This window comes from Lepisma saccharinum, chromosome 1 (genome assembly GCF_977018435.1).
Source record: "Lepisma saccharinum chromosome 1, izLepSacc3.1, whole genome shotgun sequence".
NCBI classification, from domain to species: Eukaryota; Metazoa; Arthropoda; class Insecta; order Zygentoma; family Lepismatidae; genus Lepisma; species Lepisma saccharinum.
In genome coordinates this window covers 147,348,657-147,374,553 of record NC_139229.1, presented here as the reverse complement: position 1 = coordinate 147,374,553, position 25,897 = coordinate 147,348,657, and the positions used below count along the sequence as shown (strand labels likewise).

Here is a 25,897-nt window from a genome sequence, read left to right as displayed (position 1 = left end):
CAGTATACTCATTCTGAAACACTGTATATTGTAATGTAAAAAAATGAAACAAAGCATTTGGGTAGAATGGCTGAATGAGAAATATCACTCAACATACTTGGGACAACCAGGACATGAACTCTGGTATCTGGCATACAATGCCATTGGCATGCCAGAGACTCAAGTTTCAGTCCTGGTTGAGCCTGCACTTTTCATTTAAGTTACTGCATCATCCATCTTTTAATCGATTACAGAACACATATATTATCTTTATATTGTAACCTCAACATGTCTTATTGGTGCTACTTTTATACACTGAGTGCTCACTGAATTGCGACCACCCCTCCAAACAACAAGGAACGGCCCAGCAGCTGCTCTGATCACATGACCAGCCCAACTGGAAGTATCGTGGTGAATATATAGACACAACGCTATATGTTAATTGAACAGCACACGTTAAAATGGGAGGTGGTCAGGATTTAACGTCCTTTCAAAAGGGCATGATTGTGGGTGCCTGAGCATAAGGTGCGTCAATAACCTAGCTAGACAGTGACACTGGTCAGATGTGCGTGTACCAGGGTTCCAGGGTAGTGAAGGTGTACAGAGAGTGGCAAGAAAACGGGGCAACGACCACCAAGAGACAGCATTGCAAGGACGTATGGAAGCTGACACCATGGGGAGAGCGTAGAGTCAAAACGGCTCATGACAGCTGAACGCACAATCAGCATCTGGCAATTACGGGACCAATACAACAGTGGACAAGATCCATATCCTACTCAACTGTGCAGCACACACTGGCACGCATGAACTTCCACAGTGGACGACCCACTCGTCAGCCACTCCTCACGAAGTGTCACTGCCAACTTCATCTCACTTGGGCCCACGAGCATGCTGATTGGATTGTGGACGATTGAAAAAGGGTGTGCTGGTTCGATGAATCACAGTTTTTGCTACACCATTATGATGAGCATGTGCGTGTGTGGCACCAACAGCAGGAGGCTATGGACCCTTCCTGCATGGTGAGTGCTGTACAGGCAGGTGGAGGTGGCTGTATGGTGGGGGGTTGCTTCTGTCGGCATGGACTGGGACATGGTGGGTATGGACCACCGTGTGACATCCGTTGTGTATCGGGAGGTGTTAGGGGACCACTTACACGCCACAATGCAACACTTCTACACAAATGAGACGGCATTTTCCAGGACGACAATGAACGGTGCCACCGAGGCGGGACTGTACTTGCTTGGCTGGAGGAACATTCCACAGAGATGCAGCATATGAAATGGTCTCCTAACTCCCCCGATCATAATCCCATATAGCATCTGTGGGATGTTGTGGAACGAGCTCTTTGAACCATGCATTCTACACCGACGTCAGTTGGCTCGTTATAGGATGCCATCACGAAAATATGGCATCAGATCCCCGTGGAGACATATCAGCACCTCATGGAATCCATGCCATTTCGTGTCCAGGGGACCAACAAAGTTTTAGGTAGGTGGTTGCAATTCAGTGAGCACTCAGTGTATAGTAGACTGTATCACTAATAGGAGTACACACCTTTGCATTAAGCTGTAATAGGCTAACATATCATTTCATGGTATCAACTCACTATATTATATTATTGTATTTCATTGTATTAGTATATTGTAATGTGAACACAAATTGACATGTTCGATATCACAGCATGTAAATGCAAACATGTGATTCATGGATGAAATAAATCTAATCTAATCTAATCTCCTGTGTGTTCCAAAAGGATTTCAATAATAACTTCATTCTCAAAATTAGAAACCTTTTGATACTAATATATCAGGCAAAAGTGTTATTTCGCTGTGTACTTTGTGAATTGAGAAACACCTGATTCTCAGAAACAAGACTGCATAGTGTCAACCAAAATGTGTATTTACAAAAAATCTAAAGTACTGAGTAATGAGACCTTTATGAAGCAGCAGTAGCACCGAAACAAAGTACTGTTTTACTAAATTACACTAATTACATGTTTTATAGTTCACGGCAATCTTTGTCTGGAGGATACTGTAATGTTTTGGGTTCTCGAACCAGTGCAATCAACTTCTCAAGTTTCTGGACTTCTTGTTCGAAGGGTGTAATGGGGTCTGCTCCCTTCTTGGGTGGCTTCGGTTTCTTTCTTAAGTTTGGCGAAAGCTTCAAAGTCACTGTGTATCCTCTGTAAATAAATAGAAGTATTATTATTTGTGTTAACCCTGGAAAAATAAAGGATGAAATTTGTGACGCTATGGGCGCAGCCAGCGCTACTTTCGGGTTATTACCGTAGTTGAAATGTAGATGGCAGACATAGCAATACACTCACTCAATGTATGACATGCTTATTGGCTTAATGTCTTAACAGGTATAAACTCATATCTAACTCTATCTGTCTGTCCATAAGTGACTTGATCTTAGTATACTGAAATAGTGAGAATTCCCAAGTGTCAACACTTAGGGAAATGAGGCTTACCCTCTAAGACAGGAGCAGCAAACAGCAGAATGACCTCTCAGCGTCTCTCGATGAACCAGAACTCAAGACTCAAGAGACCTGTTTCCAGTAGTATTTATTATACCTACGACCTTATCACTATCCTCAACCCAGCTGTGTGGCTATTTTCGTGACTGTCCATTCTGGGGGAGAGAGAGAGTTGGCCTTGCTTGCCATTGAGAAGGCTTGTGGTCAGTAGACCTTGATGCTTATGACCAGGGTTAAGCCTAGATTCAGAATATTCATGGCCAAGGTTCTGGCCTTCTTTACACTAAGCCACCAGCAGGCCTGTAGCCAGACAGAGGCTGAGGAAGGGGGGGGGGGGCTGAAGCCTTCCTCTGGCAATGCCATCAGCCCCCTTTGAAATTAGGTACAATTATTTTGTATAATTTGTTTACAGTGAAGAGTGAAAATGGACAGCAGATATTATTTTGCTTACAACTTGAAGGATAAATTCACAGAACATGAACAGTAGCTATTACATTTGTTCATCTTGTTTATGAGACGAAGTCAAAGTAGCGGCAAGTATTTAGAAGATTCTCTAGACTCTAGAAAGTTCTTACATAGGGGAGCTTCTTTATCTGTACATTCACTGCCCCTGATGCGGCCTCCCATTTAGACAAAATCTGTGACTTTGATGTCACCATCCATATTCCTTCCACATCTGCATTAAAGGTCAACAGCTCCCAAATTTTGGGAACGAAGGGGAGTTTTATTGCTTCAGCCGGGAGTGAAATGTACAGTAGGAACCATTATTGACTACTGTGCATTTTTATGTATGATATAAATATCTGTATCATCAAAAGTGGTATGGAGTGTGTAGTATGGGATGATGTCAGTAGCAGTCAATTGACACTTTAATAAGAGATGTTTTAGAGCATATATTAAAAAAACTGTAGTATTTGTATATTTCTAAATTTTATGTTTTATATTAACTTAATGCATCCCCACCCCATGGGAGACACACACATACACACACACACACACACACACACATAATTTACCTTCATTTAATACTGTTAAACTTTCGAAAAATTGACTTGGTTTACAAAGACCCCTGGAGATCAATTTTAGCTACGACCATGGCCACCAGAATTTCCTGTAAGTTACCTTGTCAGAAACCTTGCCCTTTGATAACATAGAGGGAGGGAAGGGCCTTGACTGAATCGCTCGTGTCGAGGATGGCAATGCTCTATTATGTAACTTGCAGAAACTGCTCGTTACAAATTTCAATTTTTAACAACGTATGACCTGGGATTCAATTTTAGCATTGTGCCTGAAAATATATTTTCTTTACTTAAAATTGCATATTGTGGTTGAGTGCATTAACTGGTCAACTAATGATCTTAGGTTCCAGATTCGAGTCCTGGCCTGGGCATGGGTATTTCTTTTGTGAGTGCCTCTTCATCAATTTCATGTAATCATCATTCATTCTCACTGTTACAATTAGCTAAAAGTAGGGCTAAGCTGATACCAATTATAGCAGAAAGTATTACTTGGAATTTAATCACCAAAATCAGTTTATACCTCTCCCATGTCCGTGTTTCACAAAATTGCCATGTAGTACTTTCATGGAGTCTAAATATTCTAAAAATTATGAAAAATTAATACATTATTTTTTGCAAGAAAATTGTGGCGAGAAATGGATTTCGTCAATAAATCATATCTCATGTGAAACTATGGTCAATTTAGCAAAACAAATCCTCTGACTTTTCGAGCTTTACTAGGAAATATTAAAATAAAATTTCCAGATCATTTTACATTGCAAGTTTTAAGTGTTGAATCGTACTTGCAATTCAACAGAATAAAGTATATTCATTACTGTTCAAAAATAAATGTACAAAAGAAAACTATAAAAATGCCCTTTATATAAAATATTTCATATCAAGAAGCCAGTTCATGAAAAAAGATGGAATTCACTTCCATTAACAAATTCTGAAAAAAAAAAAAAAAAAAAGATTTACCCCTGATTTTTCCAGTACTGTATTTCCAGCTCATTGAGGACACTGTTCATAACTAACTAATAAGGTAGAAATAAATCCACAACTGTTACTTATTGTCCCCATGCGGGGTTGCTAGTCCCCGATCAGGCACCTCCCTAGGTGGCGGATAAGGGAACGCCCTCCAGATATGGAGGGTACCGGGTAACTGGGGTGGACCAAAACTAGCAAAAAGAAGGGCAGACCAGGCCAAGAGCTGTGGTGAAAGCAACTGGTCTAAGGGACGGAAACCCGAATCAAATGACATGGGGAGATGGCCCCATAGCCTTGGTAGGCAACCATCTAGGGGAGTAAACCCCAACAGAAAAACCCTGCCAAGGGTTAAAATGGTTGAGCGTTAGGCTGACAACCTCACCTTGTAAAAAGCAACTTGTTAAGAAACCTGCACAACAGCTTCAGATAAGGACTGGAAACACAGATGACGAACCAGGCAAGAAGAAGGTATATGATTGGTCCATAGCAACACGTAACTTACGAACAATGTTAATACCAGGTAAAATGCAAGAAATAGCCAATGTAATCACACAACGTAAAATTGATATTTTAGCATTGCAAGAGATCAGATGGCAAGGGTATGGTAAAATAGACAAAAAAGAGTACAGTGTATACCACAGTGGAACACAAGTGAAAACAGGACAATACGGAACAGGGTTTATAAAAGCAAGAAACTAAGAGACAGAGTTTTATCATTCGAAACCAATTAATGAGAGGATAAGTAAAATAAGAATCAAGGGCAAATTCCAAAATATTAATATAGTGTCAATACATGCTGCAACTAATGAAAAAGAAGATGCAGAAAAAGAACACTTCTGTGATCAACTAGAAAGAACAATAGAAAATATAGCAAAATATGATATCATAATAATTGCAGGTGACTACAATGCAAAAATAGGAGTGAGAAATAGTGACTCAGATATAATTGGTACCCATTCCCTACACACAAAAAAAAACATTAATGAAAATGGCTTACTTCTAACACAATTCGCAATAAGAAATAGGTTTGTAATTAAAAGCACCTACTTTCCGCATAAGAAGATACATTTGGGCACATGGAAATCACCAGACGATGATACAGTAAACCAAATAGATCATGTTTTAATAGATAAGAGACACTCCTCAACAATCATAGATGTGAGAAGCCAAAGAGGACCAAACTGTGATTCAGACCATTTTGTTGTAAAAATTAAAGTAAGAACAAGATTAAGCAATAACTCAACCAAACAGAACATACGAAGAACAAAATGGAACTATACAAAATTTGACAATCAACTAAATAAGATGAATTACCAAACAGCAATTAAAAATAAGTTACAACAAAATATTTAAGAAGAAACAATAGAAGGGAAGCAGTAAAGAATTAAAAAAGTGTTAACAGAAGCTGCAGAAGAAGTAACAGGCAAAGAGAAAACATCAAGGAAGATAGACTGTTTGATAAAGAATGTCAGAAAATAATTAACCAAAAAAATGCTGCAAGAATGAAGATGCTGCAAAGAGAAACAAGAAGTAACTGTAACAAATACAAAGAACTAAGGCAACAGGCAAATAACTTATGTAAGAAACAGAAAAAAGAATGGATAAGAAAGAATATCCAAGAAATGGAAGAACTAAGTCAACAGTCAGAGATCAGAAATTACTATGCAGCAATAAAGAGAATAAATAAATAAGGGATACCAACCCAAAAAGATAGGATGTAAAAAGAGAGATGGGAAGATAATAGGATACAAAGAAAACATACTAGAAAGATGGACAGAACACTTCCAAGAACAACTATACAATAAAATGTATAGAGAAGATCAAACAGAAGATAACGATGAACAAAACACAGAAGGAACACCAACAAGAGAAGAAGTTGAGAAGATAATAAAAAATCTAAAAAACAGTAAATTCCCAGGAGAAGATGAAATAACAGCAGAATTACTAAAATATTCTGGACCAAACATGATAGAAGAAATACACAAACTGATAAAACAAATCTGGCAAGAAGAACACATACCAGAAGCATAGAATAATGGAATATTATGCCCAATACACAAGAAAAAGGTGACCAAGCAGAATACAGTAATTATAGAGGCATCATGTTACTTAATACAACTTACAAAATATTGACTAGCATTATACATAGAAGATTAACAGCAATAACAGAAAACATAATAGGAGATACCAAGCAGGCTTTAGACAAGGAAGAAGTACCATAGATCAATTATTCACAATAAGACAAATAATGGAAAAACATTATGAACATAATACAAATCTCTACATGCTATTCATAGACCTTCGTAGTGCTTTTGATAGTATTAAAAGGCATAAATTAATGCAAATTATGACAGAATTACAAATACCTAAAAAAATTGATTAGATTAACAAACATGACACTTCAACACACATATTTTAAGGTCAAACTATGGAGCGATATGGGTGAACTAACAGAATATAACACAGGAGTAAAACAAGGAGATGGACTATCTACATGCTTATTTAACATAGCACTACATAGAATAATAAGTAAAATAGACAAAAAAGGAACAATATTTACGAAACTTAGCTAAATTAACGCATATGCCGATGACGTAGTTATAATATCCAGAACAGAAGAAGAATTAAAGAGAACATACAGGATATTAGAAGAAGCAAATAAAATTGGGTTACAGACAAACATAAACAAAACCAAATTCATACTACTGACACCAAAACAAGGAAAAAAACGTTACCATCAATTTACAATAGATGACAAGAAATTTGAAGCAGTAACAAACTTCAAGTATCTTGGAATGATGATAAATGACCAAAATAATATGCATGATACAATCAGAGAAAGAATAAACGCAGGGAACAAAGCATATTATGCCAATATACAATTACTAAAAAGCAAGTTAATTAACAGATATACAAAACTATTGATTTACAAAACACTTATAAGACCGGTAATAACCTATAGTGCTAAGGGAAACAGAAAGAAGAATAATCAGAAAAATATACGGACAAATCAAGGATGGAGATTTTTGGAGAAGCTGAAATAATGAAGAGATAAATTCCATCTTAAACCAAAAGGATATAGTAAGATTTATTAAAGCCAGAATAATTAGTTGGATGGGTCACATGGGACGTATGAATAAGGATAGAATGCCACAAAGAATCATGTATGAGAGAATGTATTCCACAAGAAGAAGAAGCAGACCTAAACTAAGATGGAGGGACAGTGTTGCACAAGATCTACAAAGAATGGGAGCCCATGGATGGAGGGAGAAGATAATGGACCGAAATGCTTGGAGGCTGATAGTGCAGGAGACCGAAGCTCACCCAGAGCTGTAGAGCCAGTTGGTAAGGTAAGTTACTTATTGTCATCTGTTAATAAATATAATTTACCTGTTATCGCCAACGATAATAATAGGATACGCCTTATTAAAGGCGATGTGAGTCAATTTAGCTTTCCTCTTTGGAACAACTGGTTGGGCACAAAGAGGTTTATACTTGTTCATGTTGAGGTCAAATACATGCACTCGGCCATCTGTGGTCACTGCAGCGAACACTGTACTTGAATAAGGAGCCCAAGCAGCATCACCAACTGGACATCCAAGGTCAAACACAAACAGAGGAGGGCTGCAAGGAATTAAAATATAACATGGTTATTTCCTACAACATTTTTTACATTGAATCGGTGTGTCTAAAAGCAGAAATAATGATCAGTTCAGAAGATCATGCATTCCTCTCGTCACATTCTTACTTGTAAAATATACCTGCAATATTGTAAGAAAGTGACTTATATTAAACAATTGGGTCTAGATATCACAAGATATATAAACTAACTCAATACATGGCAAGAAATTTTCTTTGATTGCTTCCTAGTCTAAATACTGGATATTCTGACAAAAATCACTCAATGTTGTATGATTAACTATTTAATGTAATTTGGATTTTATTTGTTGTAACCAAAACCAAAATGTCAAATTCTCATATATATTTCAGCGATTCATGCTACCTCCACCCCCATGTCTTCATGACATGATTTAATGTGCATGAGGTAAGGTAAAGGCAAAGTTCCCCGTGCATATAGCACCTTGCCATGAAGTCTATGCAGGGACAAGGCTGTAAAAATTCTGACCTTAGATCACCCACCCTGGAAATTGAATCCGGGTCTCCTGTGTGGCAGTCAGATGCCCCACGACTCCGTGCATGAGATACCATTACCTTTTATAATTTTTTCATTGTTTACGCTCTGTTCTCTGCATACATTGCAGAATTAACTTATTTCAATCACATTCTTTGACGTGCCACTTGGTTCTGATAATTTTGTATTTCACAATTTGCATTTAGGGAACTCAGCCACATTTCATTAGAAGTTATAATGCACTATGAATATTAATGCAAATAATATTTTTATATCATTTTGACATCAAAAAAGAATTTTCAGTGATAATGCACTGAATATTGTAATGTTTGATATTTTTTATTTAAAATGATGCACATTTCATGCTTCATCTTGTAACCCATCCAGAGACCTGCACAAGACCCGGAAAAAAAACTGTCTACGAGGAGGCACGCCTACAATAATATGCAACATGCACGTGAAGCACATGTGTTCGACATCTCGCAAGCGAGCTTCACGTCACAGGCATCGATGCTTGCCAGGTTTTTCTATTGCCCGGGTCTTAAGAAGACTCGTGAGACTCGACGTAGTTCTTGCAGGTAGATGCGAGCACTACTGTCAGTGTTGCCAACAGCCATTATATTTCATTACGCATGGAAATATTTGAATTTCTGCTAGGTGCAGGTGCCTTGAGGTTGTATAACCATTGGTGTAGCAAGGAATGGGTGAAGTGGGCAACAACCCTGGGCCTCACACATGTAGGGACCTCGTGTCTCATGAGGTTGATATGAAAAACGTAATAAATGGAAGTGAGGAAGATAGAAAAGGCAACTTTTGTGGGCAATAAAATTAAAACCTTTTTTTATCTGGCTTTATATTCTAGTTTAATGTTATAATTTGAATGAATACATCAAATCAGAGGCGGGCGGGAGTTCTAAGCCTAAGGGGCCCCGAAAAAGTCAAAATAAATCTCATTTCTCATGTGAAACATTAACGCAAAAATTGCTTGGACATTTTTAACCATTTATTATTTTCTTGAATAAAAAGCACTTTGTCTTGACTTTTCTTCTGTCTCGTGACCTTGCATAGCCTACCCGATTTTAATATGTTAATGATAAAGCACCTCAAACTGCCACGCAGCAAAGTATGGGGGCATTTAAATGCTTTTGGTGTTTTAAACTGAAGAAGGGTATGGATAATATTAGCAGTTCTTCTTTCGTTCCTACAACTTCAGATGCAGCTATTGCCCTCTGTAAAGGGCACGAAGTTGATTTATCTTCCGAATTTCCTGATCAAGTTCTATGTTTCAGGAATGTGCTTAAATCTGAAATCAAGTGCTTTGGCAAAGTTTTTTCTCCTTGATAGCTCTACACTAGCTTTCAGTGTTCTCTGTATCCTGTACTGCCTTCACAAAAAAAGAACTATCTTTCTCACAATTGAGACTTAGGAAAAACTTCTGGAAGGTAGTGTCGAATGGTATGATTCAGCACAAATTTAGTGAACTCAGTAATCTCACTCTTGAACAAGAAAGGACAAGATCTAATGTAAAAGTGTCATTCGCTGCCCAGAAGCCAGCTTTCTGTTAAGCAAGGTAGTTTGATTTAAATCAAGATTTAAATTGGGGAATTCTATTTTAATAAAATCACTTATTGAAATCACTTTAAATAAAATTACAGAATAATGTACACAAGAAATTTGTAGATATCAGAATCACTTTTTGTGAAAGTATATTAATCTCGTAATCATTTAATGGTGTTCATTATACTCTAAGAAAGGAAATAAAGGAAACATATGTACTGATGGGGTGAAGCTCATACGAAAGTAAATATAATATGTCATCTGAAAAAAACACTCAAATTTCCCCTTGATTTAAAATTCAATAATTTTTATAAGCAAAAATAGCACATTTTTTAAATAGAATAATGTACAAAATACTAATCATGTTAAACCGTAAATAGTGTCATTTTCATTAAACAGTAAATAATTATGGCAGCTGGTATTTGGCTAACTATCATTAAAAACACTAAAATTCAGCTACAGAGACTGTAAAAACTATTTTAAGTTAAAATTATAAAGTACATCCAGAATTTATTATTTTCACTGTAAGAAAACTTACTGAAATTATAATAGTTTCATTAACACACTCAACAAACATTTTCATATTAGGTTCATTATGTTCAGTTCCAGAAACAGAGAAATGCATATTTACATGTAATTTGTTATTTGCTTTAATCAAACTGTTCAAATATTTTACAGGGCCGTTTATCAGAAAAAGTCTTTCTATATAAAAAAATATGTCTATGTGTATGGTGCCAAAAAATGATCAATTTAAATAAATAAAATATCAACAATTATAAATAAAAATCATGATTTTTATTCACCCAGCTGTTAAGAGGGGCAGGGGAGGCGATAAGTAAGTATTTGTCTTTTCCTCTTTTGAATACATAAATGTCAAAGAAAGATATGTTGTAATATGTGAAAATTCAGAGGTAGAGCATCGATTTGTATAATTTGTGTAGCCACAACCAGACATTCTAAGTCATTACATAAACTTCCTGGAAGGATCTTACTGTACTTGAGGGACCCAAATTTGTTTCTTGCAGATGCGTACTTTACGAGTTTGTTACGCCACTACATCAAATATTTAATATTACAAGAACATTAAGACGTAACAACAAAATGAGATTCACAATTATTATTATCATCTAAGTCCTAAAATTCAAAGTTAACTGGTACAATTAATGTGCAACAAAGTCAAAATTGCTAATTAAAAAAGGTGAAATTAGCTGTATCAATTGATTACACCAAAGATTTTACACTTATGGGGCAAATTACTATCGTTTTAAGATTTGTTGATGTTGAAACCAATTGTGTCGAAAAGATTGTAGGTAGATACTTTGGCCCCCTTCCCCCGCTCTATCGTTTTAAGATTTGTTGAATACTTTGCCCCCCCCCCCCCTCCCGCTCTATCAAACACCGACATTTTATGTGCGTCCTTCGATATTTTCTACTTAAGCCATGGTTTGTGACATTTACATCCTACAAACTTTGAAATGAGGAAACAAAGTACGACTCATTAAATAACATGTAGGTTATATTTAAAGATTCTTAGTTTGTATTTCTGATTTTTTTAAAAAAGTTTAGCACATTTAAGGATATTTCAGTTGCCTTACTGCCTAAAGGACATCTTAAAAAATGCACTATTACTACTGCTTTGGTTAATGAAAATTCCAGCAGCGTGTTGCTGTAGCTCTGCCATGTGTAAATTTCTCTGACGCATACTATTAAATATAATTTTCATCAGAAATTAATTATTATTATAGGTTATTATATAAATATAATAATTTGCTGACATTACCTTGATGACTGTGTATCGATTCACACTGATATTTCAAACTTAAAGAATGGATGGGGCCTTGCATTCTAATCTCGCCCAGGGCCTCGTGATATGTTGCTACGCCACTGTACCTAAAATTTTGTAACTTCTCAAATTAGTTTCATTATTATGTCAAACCAACTACCACATATTTTCCAAATTTGTTTCGAAGGTCTTGAAATAGGTTTGTGTGTCTTGTTCATTTTATGTCACTTTTCTAGTCTTGAAATCGAAATCTTCTCTTGATTTTAATTTTATGTTGTTTGTTTGTTGAAATGTGTAATTAGCATTGCCTGCTATTTGCACCCTTATGAAGATACAAGCTAACAATTATATTTTGCATCATATTACTATCAATGTGGTCTGTAGAACTAGACAACTAGCAACAACATGAGCGAACGACGATTTGTTGAAAGAGATGACAATTTTCAAAAACCTTTTATAATGCAAATTCTGATTTCATGTTCCTTTTTATGTAACATTGTGCCTTAGAGTTCAGGGGAGGGGGGTGGTAGAATCTTGAGCAACTAATTCGGATATTGAATTGGCAAAATTACACCAGAGAGAAAATCTGTTTGATTGATTGATTCATTTATTTGGTCAATTTATGCACAATAAGGCTAATCGGGACTGGACCTATAGTTTAAAGTGGGATCTGAACCACCATGTGCCTCCACCAGGTATTGAACCTGGGACCCCTTGTTTACAAGGTGACAACACTACCACTGCACCATAGGGGAGCACCCCCCCCCCAAAAAAAAAGTATAATGTAGAACAACCACCAGTCACACAAAGTTCCAAAATATTTACGATGGCACTTTTTGCGAAACTTGGTTCGTACTCCTTTACAGGTGTCAGCAGTGGCAGCGATTAGGGGTGAGGCCGAGAGGGTGCAGTTGCCCCCCCCACCCCCACACTTTTTGCCACTTTTGCACCACGCTAACCTTATGTACCAAGGGAAGTTAAACTGTCCTTGCCCCCCCCCCCCCTTTTGCACCTTGGCCCCCTAGGTTTGGAACCCAATCGTCGCCACTGGGTGTGAGTGATAAAAATGTTTTCTACCAAGGAATAAATGTCTGCAATTTCAAATTGATAAAAGTGATGAACATTTTAAGTGCTCCTTGACTAGTTTAGAATCTAAAAGTTGGCAAAGGTGACTGCATGACTCATGTATCTGGAGACAGTACAAAACTGGAATGAGCATTCACTGAAGATAAGCGAGCTTCATCTTGCAAGGCCTTCCAGTTATCCATGGGCTTTCGATGCTTGATGGGTCAAAACCCAGGTCTATAGATTTACTCGCCCGCTCACCAGCCAGGCGGGCCTAGTAAGCGATTCTGGCCGATGAGCAGCTCTCTGAACCCATCAACAAAAATCTAACCAAGGTACTGTTAAACTTCAAACCAATCTTCATTCTTTTCTGTTACAAAAAGCTACCATAATGGATATAAAATTAGCTATTTCTTGCTTTTCTCTAAATAAGTTTTTGTATAGTTTGTATTTTTGTTATTTGATGTAGCTCTTCACAAATTTTGGCTAACTGCAGGAATGAAGATGAATGAGTGGATGAAATTTGATGAAGAGACAATTGTAAAAGAACAGCCATGCTCCCTCCTCCAACAGGCTAGGATTTAAGCCCAGAACCTTTGGTGATGACATTGTGAGTCAACTGCTTGATGCACTCAGCCTCTGGGGCAATATTTTGGTGTTAACTATTCATTTCTAATTTCCTGAAGAATAAAGAAGATTGGCTCTAACCCTCCCAGATAACAAGTATTCTTAGACAATTCTGTGCAAGACGGGCCCCAATGGTGTAGAGGTAACCAAGCTGTAATCAAGGGGGTTTGATACACAGTAAAGGCACAGTGGTTCAGGTCTAACGTTGAACTGTACGTCCAGTTCCGAATAAACTATCTGTGCATAAAGTGGACTTAAAACAAAAATTCAAATTTAAATTCAAACTACTAATACACACACGTACCAGGTACGTGGATACGTTAGCACTTTTTGTGTGTGTATTAATAGCTTACTGTATCTACCCTCTCGTAACATGAATCAAATTCAAAATTCAAATTCTGTGCAAGAGGAAACTTACTCCCAACCATCCTCCCAAATCTTGACCCGCCAGTCATAGCTGCACGACAGGAACAAGTTAGGAATGAAGTAGTTCCACTGTAGCTTGTACACCGGCATGTAGTGTGCATCCCATGTCTTCAGATACAGAGAAGCATAAGCAGTGCTACACTTGTGAATCTTTCCCTCTTCAGTCCCAACTAAGAAAATCATGTCATCTTCCGGATGGAATGCAAATGATGTCCCACCTCCTGCAAGAAATTAGAAATAACAATAATATTTTCTCTTGCCTTTTTGTTTTATAATATTCTAATTTGGTGGTTTTTCTGCACGGGCAGATTAAAAGGGAGAGGGTGATCCCCCCAAGATGTCTAAAAGGGTGAATATCCTCCATGATATTTAAAATAAAGTGATGGCTCCTTACCAAGATATCTACAAATAGGTATTTACCCAGAATTTTGTCTGTACAATTTTTGAAATCTGTAAAAGACAGATCTTTTTATTAATTTCCAGTCTAGGTTTTTCTGTGTAAAATACGCTATACTTTTTTAAAAAAAGTGTTTTGTGCATAGCCATTTGAAATTGGAATTCCTGAAGGAGTGTGTTGCAGCAGATTGACAATTTTGTCAGTGCCAATTTTAGAAGTTAGACTCATTTTTATAATTGAATGGTTTAAACACCTCTAATATTTAAAAGCTGGGTATCAATACAAGTCAAGCCTGAGAATATGAGAAAGAACAAAGGACTCAGAATAACTATTGTGAATAGGTTTTTGTGCAAAAATATTACACAACAGCATAATATACACAGCAATTATATTAAATAATAATAAAATTAACCTGTTAAAGGTATCATCGTTCCATCAGGTCCAGGTATTGGATCAAGAGACATATATAGAGTAATTACTGTCTGCTTAACCAGACACTTCGGCATGAGAACCCATTTGAAGACCTCTCCATCTGATGAAATGGAGTAGAAATTTGTCTCCCCTTCCAAAGATTTTGGATCCCATCGTACCTATGAACAACACGAATAAATTATTTTCCTGTAGTTTACGGTTATTACAAGCATAAGAAAACAGTTTTTTCTTTGTGACGTTTCAGGAGAACACACGCTCCTTTCATCAGACATTTATTTTCATTTTGACTAAAGATACAGTTATAACAATGGTTAGTAATTTTTAAACAAAAAGAATCTGTTATATAATGGATGTTGTCAATGTTACATTGTTGTAATATAGCAACTTAACTGTGAAAAAAGCAGTAATTATGAATCCCAAATATCATCAGGTAATTCAAATTCATCATTGTTTTCACAAAGTCTCTTCATGTTTTCTGTTACATTAAATTTTAAAGATGGTGGCTTACTCCATTTGTGAAAAAGAAAACTCCACACTGGATCTATGTTACCATTTTCATTATTTAATTTATTCCAGTGTTCTTCTGCAATGAACGAGGCTTCCCAGACATTCAACTCTGTGTTTCCCGTTAATCTTTTTAAAACCCTTCTCTTTTTAATCAAATGCTTCTCTTCGATGATATGAGTTGACAAACCTGTTCTTGGGTTTAGATTTATAATGTCCAAATCATGTTCGTGCCATCTTATTGCCATTTTCCTTGCTGTTTGTCCCACATAATCTGTGGGACAAACAGCAAGTTTCCTTATGCTTGTAATAACCGTAAACTACAGGAAAATAATTCTATCATGCAAGCAATGCGTACATACAAGAAAAACTACGAATAAATTATTTGATAATCATAGTTGAAATACAATGCTAGCTGTCAAGTAGGCTAACACTGGCTACATTTAATCACTTACATGAAGCTCTCTTATTACAATAATTTTATTGTAAAAATAATTTGTTACATATTTATCATACAATGCCCTTTCCCAACAATCATTATCACAAAGCTATATGTTGAAAAACTGTTAATGTTACAAAAGTCAGATGAGTTTCAACTACTGGAAAGCATTCCTTATGTTACTTTTAGTGAAAAAATTCAAATCTGAGAAATACCAAAGAAGATTCTGGGTTGTGCAGGTTACAAAGGCAATTATTAATTAATGAAGTAATGGGAGGGAAATTCAATAAAATCAATAAAATAGATCTAAGAGATATCACTAACAGTTTTTGCCTATTTTCAAGGGTACATTAGCATGAAAGTGTGATGTGGTAATGATCAGTATTTTCAAATGCTAAGACAGGACCTATAAGTGGTACAGTATTTAAACATATGTGTCTTTTGTAATTTCATATACAGATAAATGTACAAAACGTTCTAGTTACCTGCCACACTGTGTTGACATGTTTATCACTGACTGAATCGCTGACATACTGTGGTTCTAATCTGGGAATATCTGCATTAAATACTGCAACATTCCCATCGAATAAACCAACAGCTAACAAGCTGCAGAATTCAGGATGGACATCAACACACATTGCACCGGAAGGCATAGTGCAGATGTATTCTGGGTAAGAAGGATCTTTCAGTGTGAACAAACACACAGTACCAACACTCACTTGTTGCTGAAAATCATCTGCAAAGAGAATTTCAAGGTTCACAAAAATATTTAAAAGAAAATGTTTATATTTTTGTGTAAACAATGAATTAATATTTAAATTCATAACACAAACACAACTGAATTCAATTCTTACACAAATATATAATAATTCCATGTGTCATTTGCAAGAAAAATACTTTATTTGCATAATCAAATTTGGTGACCCACTGTTACCATTCATAGCCTTTCGTGAATGGGGAGAGTGAGTTACCAATAGAGATAGGCAAATAATATATTTTTTCCGACAAAAGACACATGGAATTATTATATAGGGTGTCATTTTTATGGCGTCCATGGACCACAGAAACGTATAGAGAAGATCAGAACAAACAACTTTTCTCAGTAACATTTTTCTCATAGATGCATCGTTTCGGCACTACAGTCGTTCAAAAAAGCCCGATTTGCCACCTGAATGCTGGCAACCTAAGACAACATTTGATCACATTTGTGATGTCATTTCCTGTTGTGAAGCGGTGCATTTCTGGGTTGCCAGGAACACACTTATTCTGTGAAAAATGACATAGCTACAACCAGCCACATTATGTACTATAAAACAAAGCGAGAAAATGTGTTCAGTAATCCAATGGAAAGTAAACCAATGATACGAAAAATGGTAGAAAAACAATGTATTCAAAAGGAAGTGGTAATATCGGATTTTGTCTCTAAGCCTATATGTCAAATATTTGCAAATCTCGTTGCCAAGTTGACATCTACAGTTTTGTCTATCCATTTTGTCCTTCTGGTACTGGTTATCTGTGACACAATGAACAGTTGACAAAATAAAAAATAAAGAACTCAAAATATCAAAGGTAAGTAACATGGAATATATATTCAGGGCATTATGCAGCAAGGGACAAAAATGATTGAAAATACAGGGATATAAGCAGTAACAAAACAAGCTCTCTAACGACTGTGTTTATATACTCACCGGATACATATGTAATAGTTTGCAGCTGTGAACATGGCAGTCAGTGGCGAAGCATGACATTTTTACATAGTCATCGCAAGACTTGCTAAACGTCAGGACCAATCTCTCATGGGGTAAGGGGGAAGGGGGGATATTTCTCCCGGATAAATTCCAAGGTCATGTGTTATGTTGTACGATTCATATTCTAGAGTCGTTTTCACGTTCAGAAGACACAATGGGCTCTTATGGGCAATGCTTTTCTTATGGGAAATACGAGCGCGCTGTTGTGAAATTTATCGATTTACAAATTTAGCTTAAGTAAAATCGGTACCTGCAGTTTTGCAGGAAATTTTGTAGAGAATACGATGGTGAACACAAAAAACTGGTAACTTGCTTACATAATTTTAGATAAATTAAAAACGTAAATTTTCTGTGAAAACACAATTTTTACATTGTTTTCATTCCTAACGTTGAAACATGCCGTAAAATTGAAGCATTCATTATTAAAAAAATTGACACTGTTTTTTAATTGTTATAGGTGACGGTGGTACTCAGAATTTATCAATACTTTAAAGCATATTTGCATTAAAAAATATTCAAATAAAGTATGTGGAGATTTTTTATATTCGTGCAGTAGAAAATGTCGTCGCTGGCCATTTTTTGTTCTGTAATTCCAAGTAAAAACTTCCAGTGACAAAGTTGTGGAGAAAATAATGAAATTATTTTTTATAACCACTCAAAGGTTCCCAGAAATATTACTTCCATGCATTTGGAGTTTCTTTTTAACCCGAACCGCGCGTGAAGTAAGGAGACGTTGTCTGGCCATCTTGAGCTGGCTCACCGCAGCATTCCGGCTAATCACCACCAAGTTTTCATGTTGCTATTTTATTTCCATTCAGTAAAAATATGAACTTCATGCAGTTTGTTATAATAGAATTGAAATTACTTAAATTTAATAATTGACAATTATTTCCAATGCTGCTGTTGTGAGCAACATTAGTGCTGTCGCAAATACACGTTGTTTTCGTTTACATTACTGTCGACATTAATACTGAAATGAATATCACCTTTCAGTTTCCAACGTACACATAAATTCATAGACACCATATTAACCTTTGAAAGGCTTTCCAACACGTGACAAAATATGGGGCTTCAAGAGAGAAATATGACATGCCTTGCTTGAGTCATTCACGTCTTATCAGTTCACGTGGGCCATAACTCATTTGTTTGTTTGGGTTTTAACGTGAATCTAACCCATGTGCCATGTTCCCCTTACTTGAGTGAGAGATCTGCTTTGGTCTGTTTAGACTTTTTTCCTCTCTCGAAAAAGTGTTTTCAGTTGTGTGAGCGCTCAGTGATTTTTACCTTTTTAAGTGATTTCTGAAGTGTCATATTCGTGCATTACACTCGCGTGTGTAGTGATCGCAATGGATCATAGTAAAAAGGGTAACTGTAACGTTCACAGTATAATATTAATGTTAATAATTACATATAATTATCATTATATATACAAAATATGCAATACCTTCATTGTGAAGGAAGGTCATCATTTCCCGGCGACATGAGCTAGCGCTGTATTGGCAACACTGTGCGGTTTCTCCATAAGTGCCGTTGTGTCTTCTGAACGTGAAAACGACTCTAGTATCTGAGTGGTAATAATATCTCACGGTGCTGTAAGCGCATGCCCACATTATCTGTAGAAAACAAAAAAAATTGAGTTTGTTTATGATACATTTCCATCCGATGAGAAGTTCCGGAAAATTGGGAGAGCAAATCCTATAGAAAATACACAATTTCAGGTACCTCGAAAAATGGAAAAATTGTTAAACCTCTCTCCCCGAAATTCGTATTGCCTCCAAAATCCGGTCACAGAAACCCTGCCATGGTTGTAAACATGGGGTCTGAAAAAAAATTATTTTATGACCAGACCTTCAAGAGTGGGAGAAACCAGCGGTCGAAGGACTTTGGATTCGCAGACCTGCTACCATGACATGGGCTGACTAACACCATTGCACTCAACAGAAAACGTAGCAGGACGGTTGGGCATGGGTGATAGAACTGGGCTCTCATTTTGATGCGCTAAACTTAGAGAACCTCTTGTGTATTTCTAGCTGTTTCATGGCGTCACTTGACTAATTTCGCACAAAGTTGTGAATAATCTGACTTATTTCTTACTTTTTCTCTAAAATATTTAAAATGCAATATTTCTATTATTTTGCTTTGTCATCGCAGCTTCTCCCGATGACCTCGCTTCAGATTGCAGTATATTCGTTGCTGATTCATTATTAAGCTGTAACTGTGGTTGTATGTGTCTTAGCCATAATGTAACAACGTGAACCTCAGATACTTCCATTATCGGTACCACAATACCACAACACATGTATCAGGCCAAATGGATATAGAAACCTGTAGATTTCAACCTTGAAACGAAATTTGCAAATATTTGACATGCAGCTGTGCGTAAACAGCCAGATGTAAGCTGTAAGTCCAATAAATTTGTTGTTGTTGATGATGATTCATTGATTTGATTGATTTGGTGTTTTTAGTCAACTTTATGCACAGTAAGGCTAATCGGGATTGGACCTACAGTTTAAAGTGGGATCAGAACTACTATGTGCCTCCACCAGGTATTGAACCCAGGACCCCTTGATTACAAGGCAACGACGCTACCACTGCACCATCGGGAGGCCCCATTTTTGTTGATGATGATATTTGACATGTAGACTAAGATACAAAAATCTGATATTACCACCTCGTTTTGAATATGTTGTGTTTGTTCCATTTTTCGTATATTTGGTTCATTTCCCCCTTCCCCTGGGATGACTGCTGGCCTTCTGGCTGGTAGGGCTTGTTACCCTGGATGTTCGGTCTACTGGATGCATTTTCCTCCTTTCATTTGACAGGTCATAATGTGGTTAGTAGTCTGTCAGTTTTCACAAATTCTGTGTGTTCCCTGCAACACTGCCATGTGCTATTTCACCGCAGGAAATGACGTCACAGATGTGATCAAATGATGTGATGGGTTGCCAGCATTCAGGTGGCAAAATGAGCTTTTGGAACGACCGTAGTGCCAAAACAACGCACCAATGAGAAAAATGTTACTGAGAAAAGTTGCTTGTTTTGATGTCCTCTATACATTTTTTTGATTCATGGGTGCCATTAAAATGTATATTTGTGTAAGAGAACCATGAATATTTCTTCTGTGGTGTAACTATTTTGTGGACATTTTGATACCACAAGGAACATCTTTATCAAGAGATACAAATGGCAACTCTAAAAACTCTATATATTTTAAAACTTCCACGCTGAATTGCTCTCAATTTTGGTGTGAGCTGTCCTGCCCTGTCAGGCGAGAGTCCCCCAAATTTTGGTGTTGGCCCAGTGTCAACAGTACAATTGGAGAGCTACTTGCAAAAGTGTAGGGAGTTATGAAGAGACTTGATATGCTGCCCACGTGACATTGTATGAAAAACCACTTGGCAGCCTTGGACTTGAAAAGGCTGTTGTGACACAGTTTAGTTTAGTTTAGTATATATTTTGAAAGAGAAGATAGTTTTGAAAAAGGAATGACTGTAGTCAGATTTTAAGATCACTTAAGTTTATTTCTACATGAAACATGCAACAAATAATTAATGTTTAAAATGTTTGATAATTTTGTCTATATCATTTATTACCTTGTACTGACAGCCAACATTTTATTGAGGTATAAAGAGTGACCCTTTCAAAAGACACCCAACTGTCAACTTCTCTTCCATGTAGTACATACTGGGCTGCATTTTGCAGACTAACAAGGCTCTGGCATATGGACTCACAGCCATTATAATTCTCTGTGTTGTATCCAAGATGTTAAGAAATGTACATTGTTAGTAACCAGTGCTTTCTTTCTGGTGGTATTGGCACTTTTTTTATGAGTATGGATAAAAACTAATAATTGTTCACATTAACAAAGTAAATATCGATAAATATATGATTGCACCATCGTATATGAATATACCACAGTATTTTTCAGTGGCTCTCATGCGTAACATTGCATCACTATTGCTTGTGTCACTAGAGTAAACTAACTATTATGAGTACCAGAACCTTTCTCCCCCTCCTCCACAAAATACCACTGTTAGTAATTGATTTCATGTCAAGAATGCATAATTTATGTTACATCAGACCAAATTGTATGGCAAAGCAGTTCTTCAAGATTAAATGCATGGCCAGAGTATTAAATCCTATTCTGATTTCTGCACAAGAGCAGACTACTTCATCTTTTCAAGCAGCTCCCAAATTGTCTTTATTATGTTGAGTCAACATCCAAATTTGGGAGTGGGGTGGGGCCCCACCTGGAATTGAACTTGGAACTTCATACAAAAAGGCTACAGTGGAGATCCAGATCACACAAGCAAAATATCTGTCTTGTGTATTTTAATTGATTGATTTGGTTTGTTTTACTTTGCTCTTCTGACATTTGGCTAATAGTGAAGATGAATATGAGTGACAATATGATAAAATTGATGAATGGACACTGACAAAGAACACCCATGTCCAGGCTGGGATTTGAACCTGGGACCCCTAGCATTGTACATAAGGTTCTAACTACTCCACCATGAAGGCTGGCTTGTGAATTTTAACTTTAAATTATATTTCTTTACACTTCCTCTTACTTAACACTGAGAATCCCCCCCCCCCTAAATCCCTAAAATCAAAATGTTTACATCAACACTGGATAACACCACACTTCAGCAATGATATAGTATAATAGAGAGGAATATTTTCACCAATCAAACAAAATATACTGATTTTTATTTTGGAAAGTAAATAGAGAAGATTATAGAGGTATGGCGGAATGACTGCAAATACATGCATGAACATTTGTCCCTAGTTTATAAAGCATAATTGTATTTTCTGTACTTACATGAACCAAATGATGCTGCAAAAAGGTCACTGTAGCATGGATTCCAACAAAGACAGGTGACTGATTGCTTCTTCGTTCTCTCATACGAAAATTTCCACAGAGGAAGCAAAGAACCCTCATCCTCTTGAAACTCATCTGAAGGGTCTTCCCAATATCTGAAGTCTGAAAAGCAATAAGTTCAAATTACTAATAAATTTCTATTATAAAGTTTATTAACCTAATTATAAATAAATGGGACAAATTATATATTCACAATTGGAAATTTATTAAAGTTATGGCACCTAACTTACTGATATCTTTACTCACTTATGTTAATTTTATTGCAACAATTTCACAATTCAGAATTACCCAGACCCTCGACATGTTTCATGGCACAGCACAATGCCCAAGTGATAGCATTACCCTTATTACTCTTGAAATGTAAATATTTGTATTACAATTGTGGATAAATTGTTATTAAAAAAATGTGGTGCAAAAAGCCTGTTGTGGCTACCTACTAAGACCTACCAAGTGGCTTTTTGTTGGCCCATCGAGTCCCACAGTCACTGTTCTCTAGCTTTTGAGACTGGAGTCTGCTCCTATTGCTTCCAAATTGTCCTCGCGATGTTGGGTCAACACTGGAATTTTGAAGCTCCCAGTGGGAATCGAACCCAGAACCAATCACAACAAAGGCAAGAGCCCTAACCATTAGCCAAAGCAGGAGCTTGGGAAAGTTATTTTACAGTAATAAGACCATGCCTAGTGGGGATGAAAATTTAACTTTTTTTTTTTTGTCAGGGACACTTTTAACTATAGGGGAGAAATTCCCAGAAACTGTCTCCCCCCTTATTCATTAATTCACATCCTGGCATATTGCTTAACGATTTAATTACCTATCTTCATAGTGTTAACTTGAGAAAGTACTGAGAAACGAATGAAAAGTCACAAACAATTACTTTCAAAGAAGAACTATTTCATTCATGGTGGGCATGGTAAATACAGTTTTGTACAGGCAATGTTCCGTATTTCCACATCGCAAATTAAATTGATTTTTCCACTTTCATTAAGAAAGGTTATTGCATGTGCGATGGAGATGGTAGTGTGCCCCTGCTTTGTTCTTGGGTAGTGGTAGTTCCAATTTCTCCCATCTGGTGGTGTTGGTGGGTGTTTCAGCACTTTTTGCTGATGGTTGTTCTGATTTCCATTGTCTGGAGGTGGCTGGCAGGCTTGTCTGTCGGCAGTATTGCACCATTTAACACAGCGTGATTTGATTTATTTGGGCAGGTAATGAAACATTCACCATTTGGGCAGGTAATAAAACATCCACCAGAACTGCCAGATGGGAGAAATTGGAACTACAATCACCCGGGAACAAACAAAGTGGTAATGCACCAAAACCAATTAAATTTGCTATGTGGAAATAAAGAACATCACCTATTCAACACAATTATCCTGTAAAATTTAATATTAGTTATGCAAACTTTAACAACAATATACAGTGGCATCTCGTAGCCTCAAATTTGGCCGGGGCTTATTTTTTAAAGAATTTAAAATATAATGACAATTCACATGAATTACAAAAAAATGGGTATTTATCTTCTTCTAGACTACAAAACTGGACTTATTTTTTTAAAGAATTTAAAATATAATGACAATTCACATGATTACAAAAGAAACAGGTATTGTTGTGAAACATACCTTTCTACGAACGTTGACTCCTGTTCTTCTGCTCAGCAAATTTTGTTATTACTTTTTCGTTGAAGCCCTCTATGTTTGAAATGTATTATATCTCTATTGTAAGCAAGTGGCAAGGCATTTGGTCTGTCTTGTCCCATTGCATTTCTTAAGCAGGTTTTAATACGCTTCAATGTGCTGAAACATCGTTCAGATTCAGCTGTTGCCACTGGAGTTATTAAAACTATGTTTGTCATTTTTACTGTTTCTGAAAAGGTATCCTCTAAATAATTTTAAATAAAAAATGAATGCAACCTACTGATAGAGTTTATGTTTTTCAACTCTTCACTACAATAAAGAACACGAAGTTCCCTCTTTAGTTTTCCCTCTTCTATGAAGGGATAATAAATCTGGGAAGATGCCTCTGATTAAAGATTGTTCTCTTTCATTATGTCCTCGTAGAGCAAGTTCATGTCGACCACAGAATTTTAAGCAATCGATAATTCTATTTAATATATGCCTATTTTTCCAGACAAATTCATTGTATCTTGTAATTGACAGCCTATGTCCTTCATCAATTTGTGTTCGAACATCAACCCTGCCAAACTCACTCAAACATAGCGAATGAAAGCCACCAAAACACTACAGAACAACACGCGAGATCGAACACGACGCAACGGGAGTAGCCCCGAATCAGCACTCAAATCCATTGCACTCTCCCCTCCTCTCTCTGCTAGCATGTGACCTTCACTGTAGCGTAGGTGGGTGTAGGCCACGCCTTCCTTTGCGACGTGCCCCGGAAAACTATAATTGACATCAATGCAGCTAGGAGCACTGTCGTATCCATTGCAACAGACGATGAATTTACGTGGGTAAAAATCGCCTTTTAAAAGACTGTGATAGTTATGCGTTATGGTGATTGATAATTACGTGAATACGTCCATTTTTCTTTAGGGGCTAAGCCCCGGAAGCCCCAAGGGACGAGACGCCACTGACAATATATATGATATGGAACCATCCAACCGATACCTTGTGAGATTTCATCATAGATCCCTTGATTTACCATTCGTTGGATTGTCTTTAGGGCTAAATTGATTCTGCCGAGCATATCTTCTCGAGCAGAAACAACCCTCTTCTTGCTCTTCATTTGTCTGGGTAGAAGTTTCATCTCCTTCTCCCTCTCTCTCTGCTGTATTTCGTGTTCTCTCACATATGCATCATATATGATCCACTGCAAAGCATGACCAGAAAAGTTGGCTCTCGGAGGAGGTTCTGTTTGTGTGTACATTGTCTGCAAGAGATTGTTGCAAATAATGATTATTTATAACAAGACAATAAACAAACTACACAACATAGATATAATTCTTGTTATTTCAATTAACATTTTTTTATTATTATTATTAGGCAGACATGCAAAATTTTCTTCTTCTTTTTTGACACTTCCGTCCTGTGTTGCAGGGCCAGCTGTACCGTAAGTACAACACGTGCATTTGCACTGGGCGGCAAGCTCAAGAGGGTGGCAAAATGTATAAAAAATGGAAGTTGCATTATTTGAGGCAGTTTGGTCTTCTTGGGGCGGAGAAAACTCAAATTAAATCCATTTGCATATGCAGTATGAAGCAGAAACGGATAAGAAAAGCAAAGAGTAACTGCGAAAGAAAGCAGTGCAACAGCTATTATTGTTTTGTCTGTGAAAATGGTAAGCAATGTCTACTGTGCATGTGCGGTACCAAGTTACAATGCTATCTATTGTTTGATCGCACCAGTCCACCAGTCCTCCACCCCGCCCCCTGTTATTCAGGTTTAAGTTTAACTGATGTGTCACATTCGGTAGTCGGAAATAGAGCTGCATTGTTCTTTGACATGTTG

At 36.8% G+C, this 25,897-nt stretch overlaps 1 protein-coding gene across 1 annotated transcript in view; it reads right to left on the bottom strand.

Annotated features, from left to right (window-relative positions):
* Positions 1-1,857: 1,857 nt before the first annotated feature.
* The window catches only part of LOC146002323 (dynein intermediate chain 2, ciliary), a 45,422-nt gene continuing 21,382 nt past the window's right edge, over positions 1,858-25,897 (bottom strand). The window contains exons 5-11 of the mRNA XM_083140039.1: positions 25,058-25,319; positions 22,376-22,537; positions 16,291-16,541; positions 14,843-15,020; positions 14,026-14,254; positions 7,834-8,067; positions 1,858-2,161 (exon numbers count right to left, since the gene is read on the bottom strand). Of these exons, the coding sequence (XP_082996165.1) occupies positions 1,978-2,161; positions 7,834-8,067; positions 14,026-14,254; positions 14,843-15,020; positions 16,291-16,541; positions 22,376-22,537; positions 25,058-25,319 (1,500 nt within the window). The 3' untranslated portion in view covers positions 1,858-1,977. The remainder of the gene's footprint in view (positions 2,162-7,833; positions 8,068-14,025; positions 14,255-14,842; positions 15,021-16,290; positions 16,542-22,375; positions 22,538-25,057; positions 25,320-25,897) is intronic.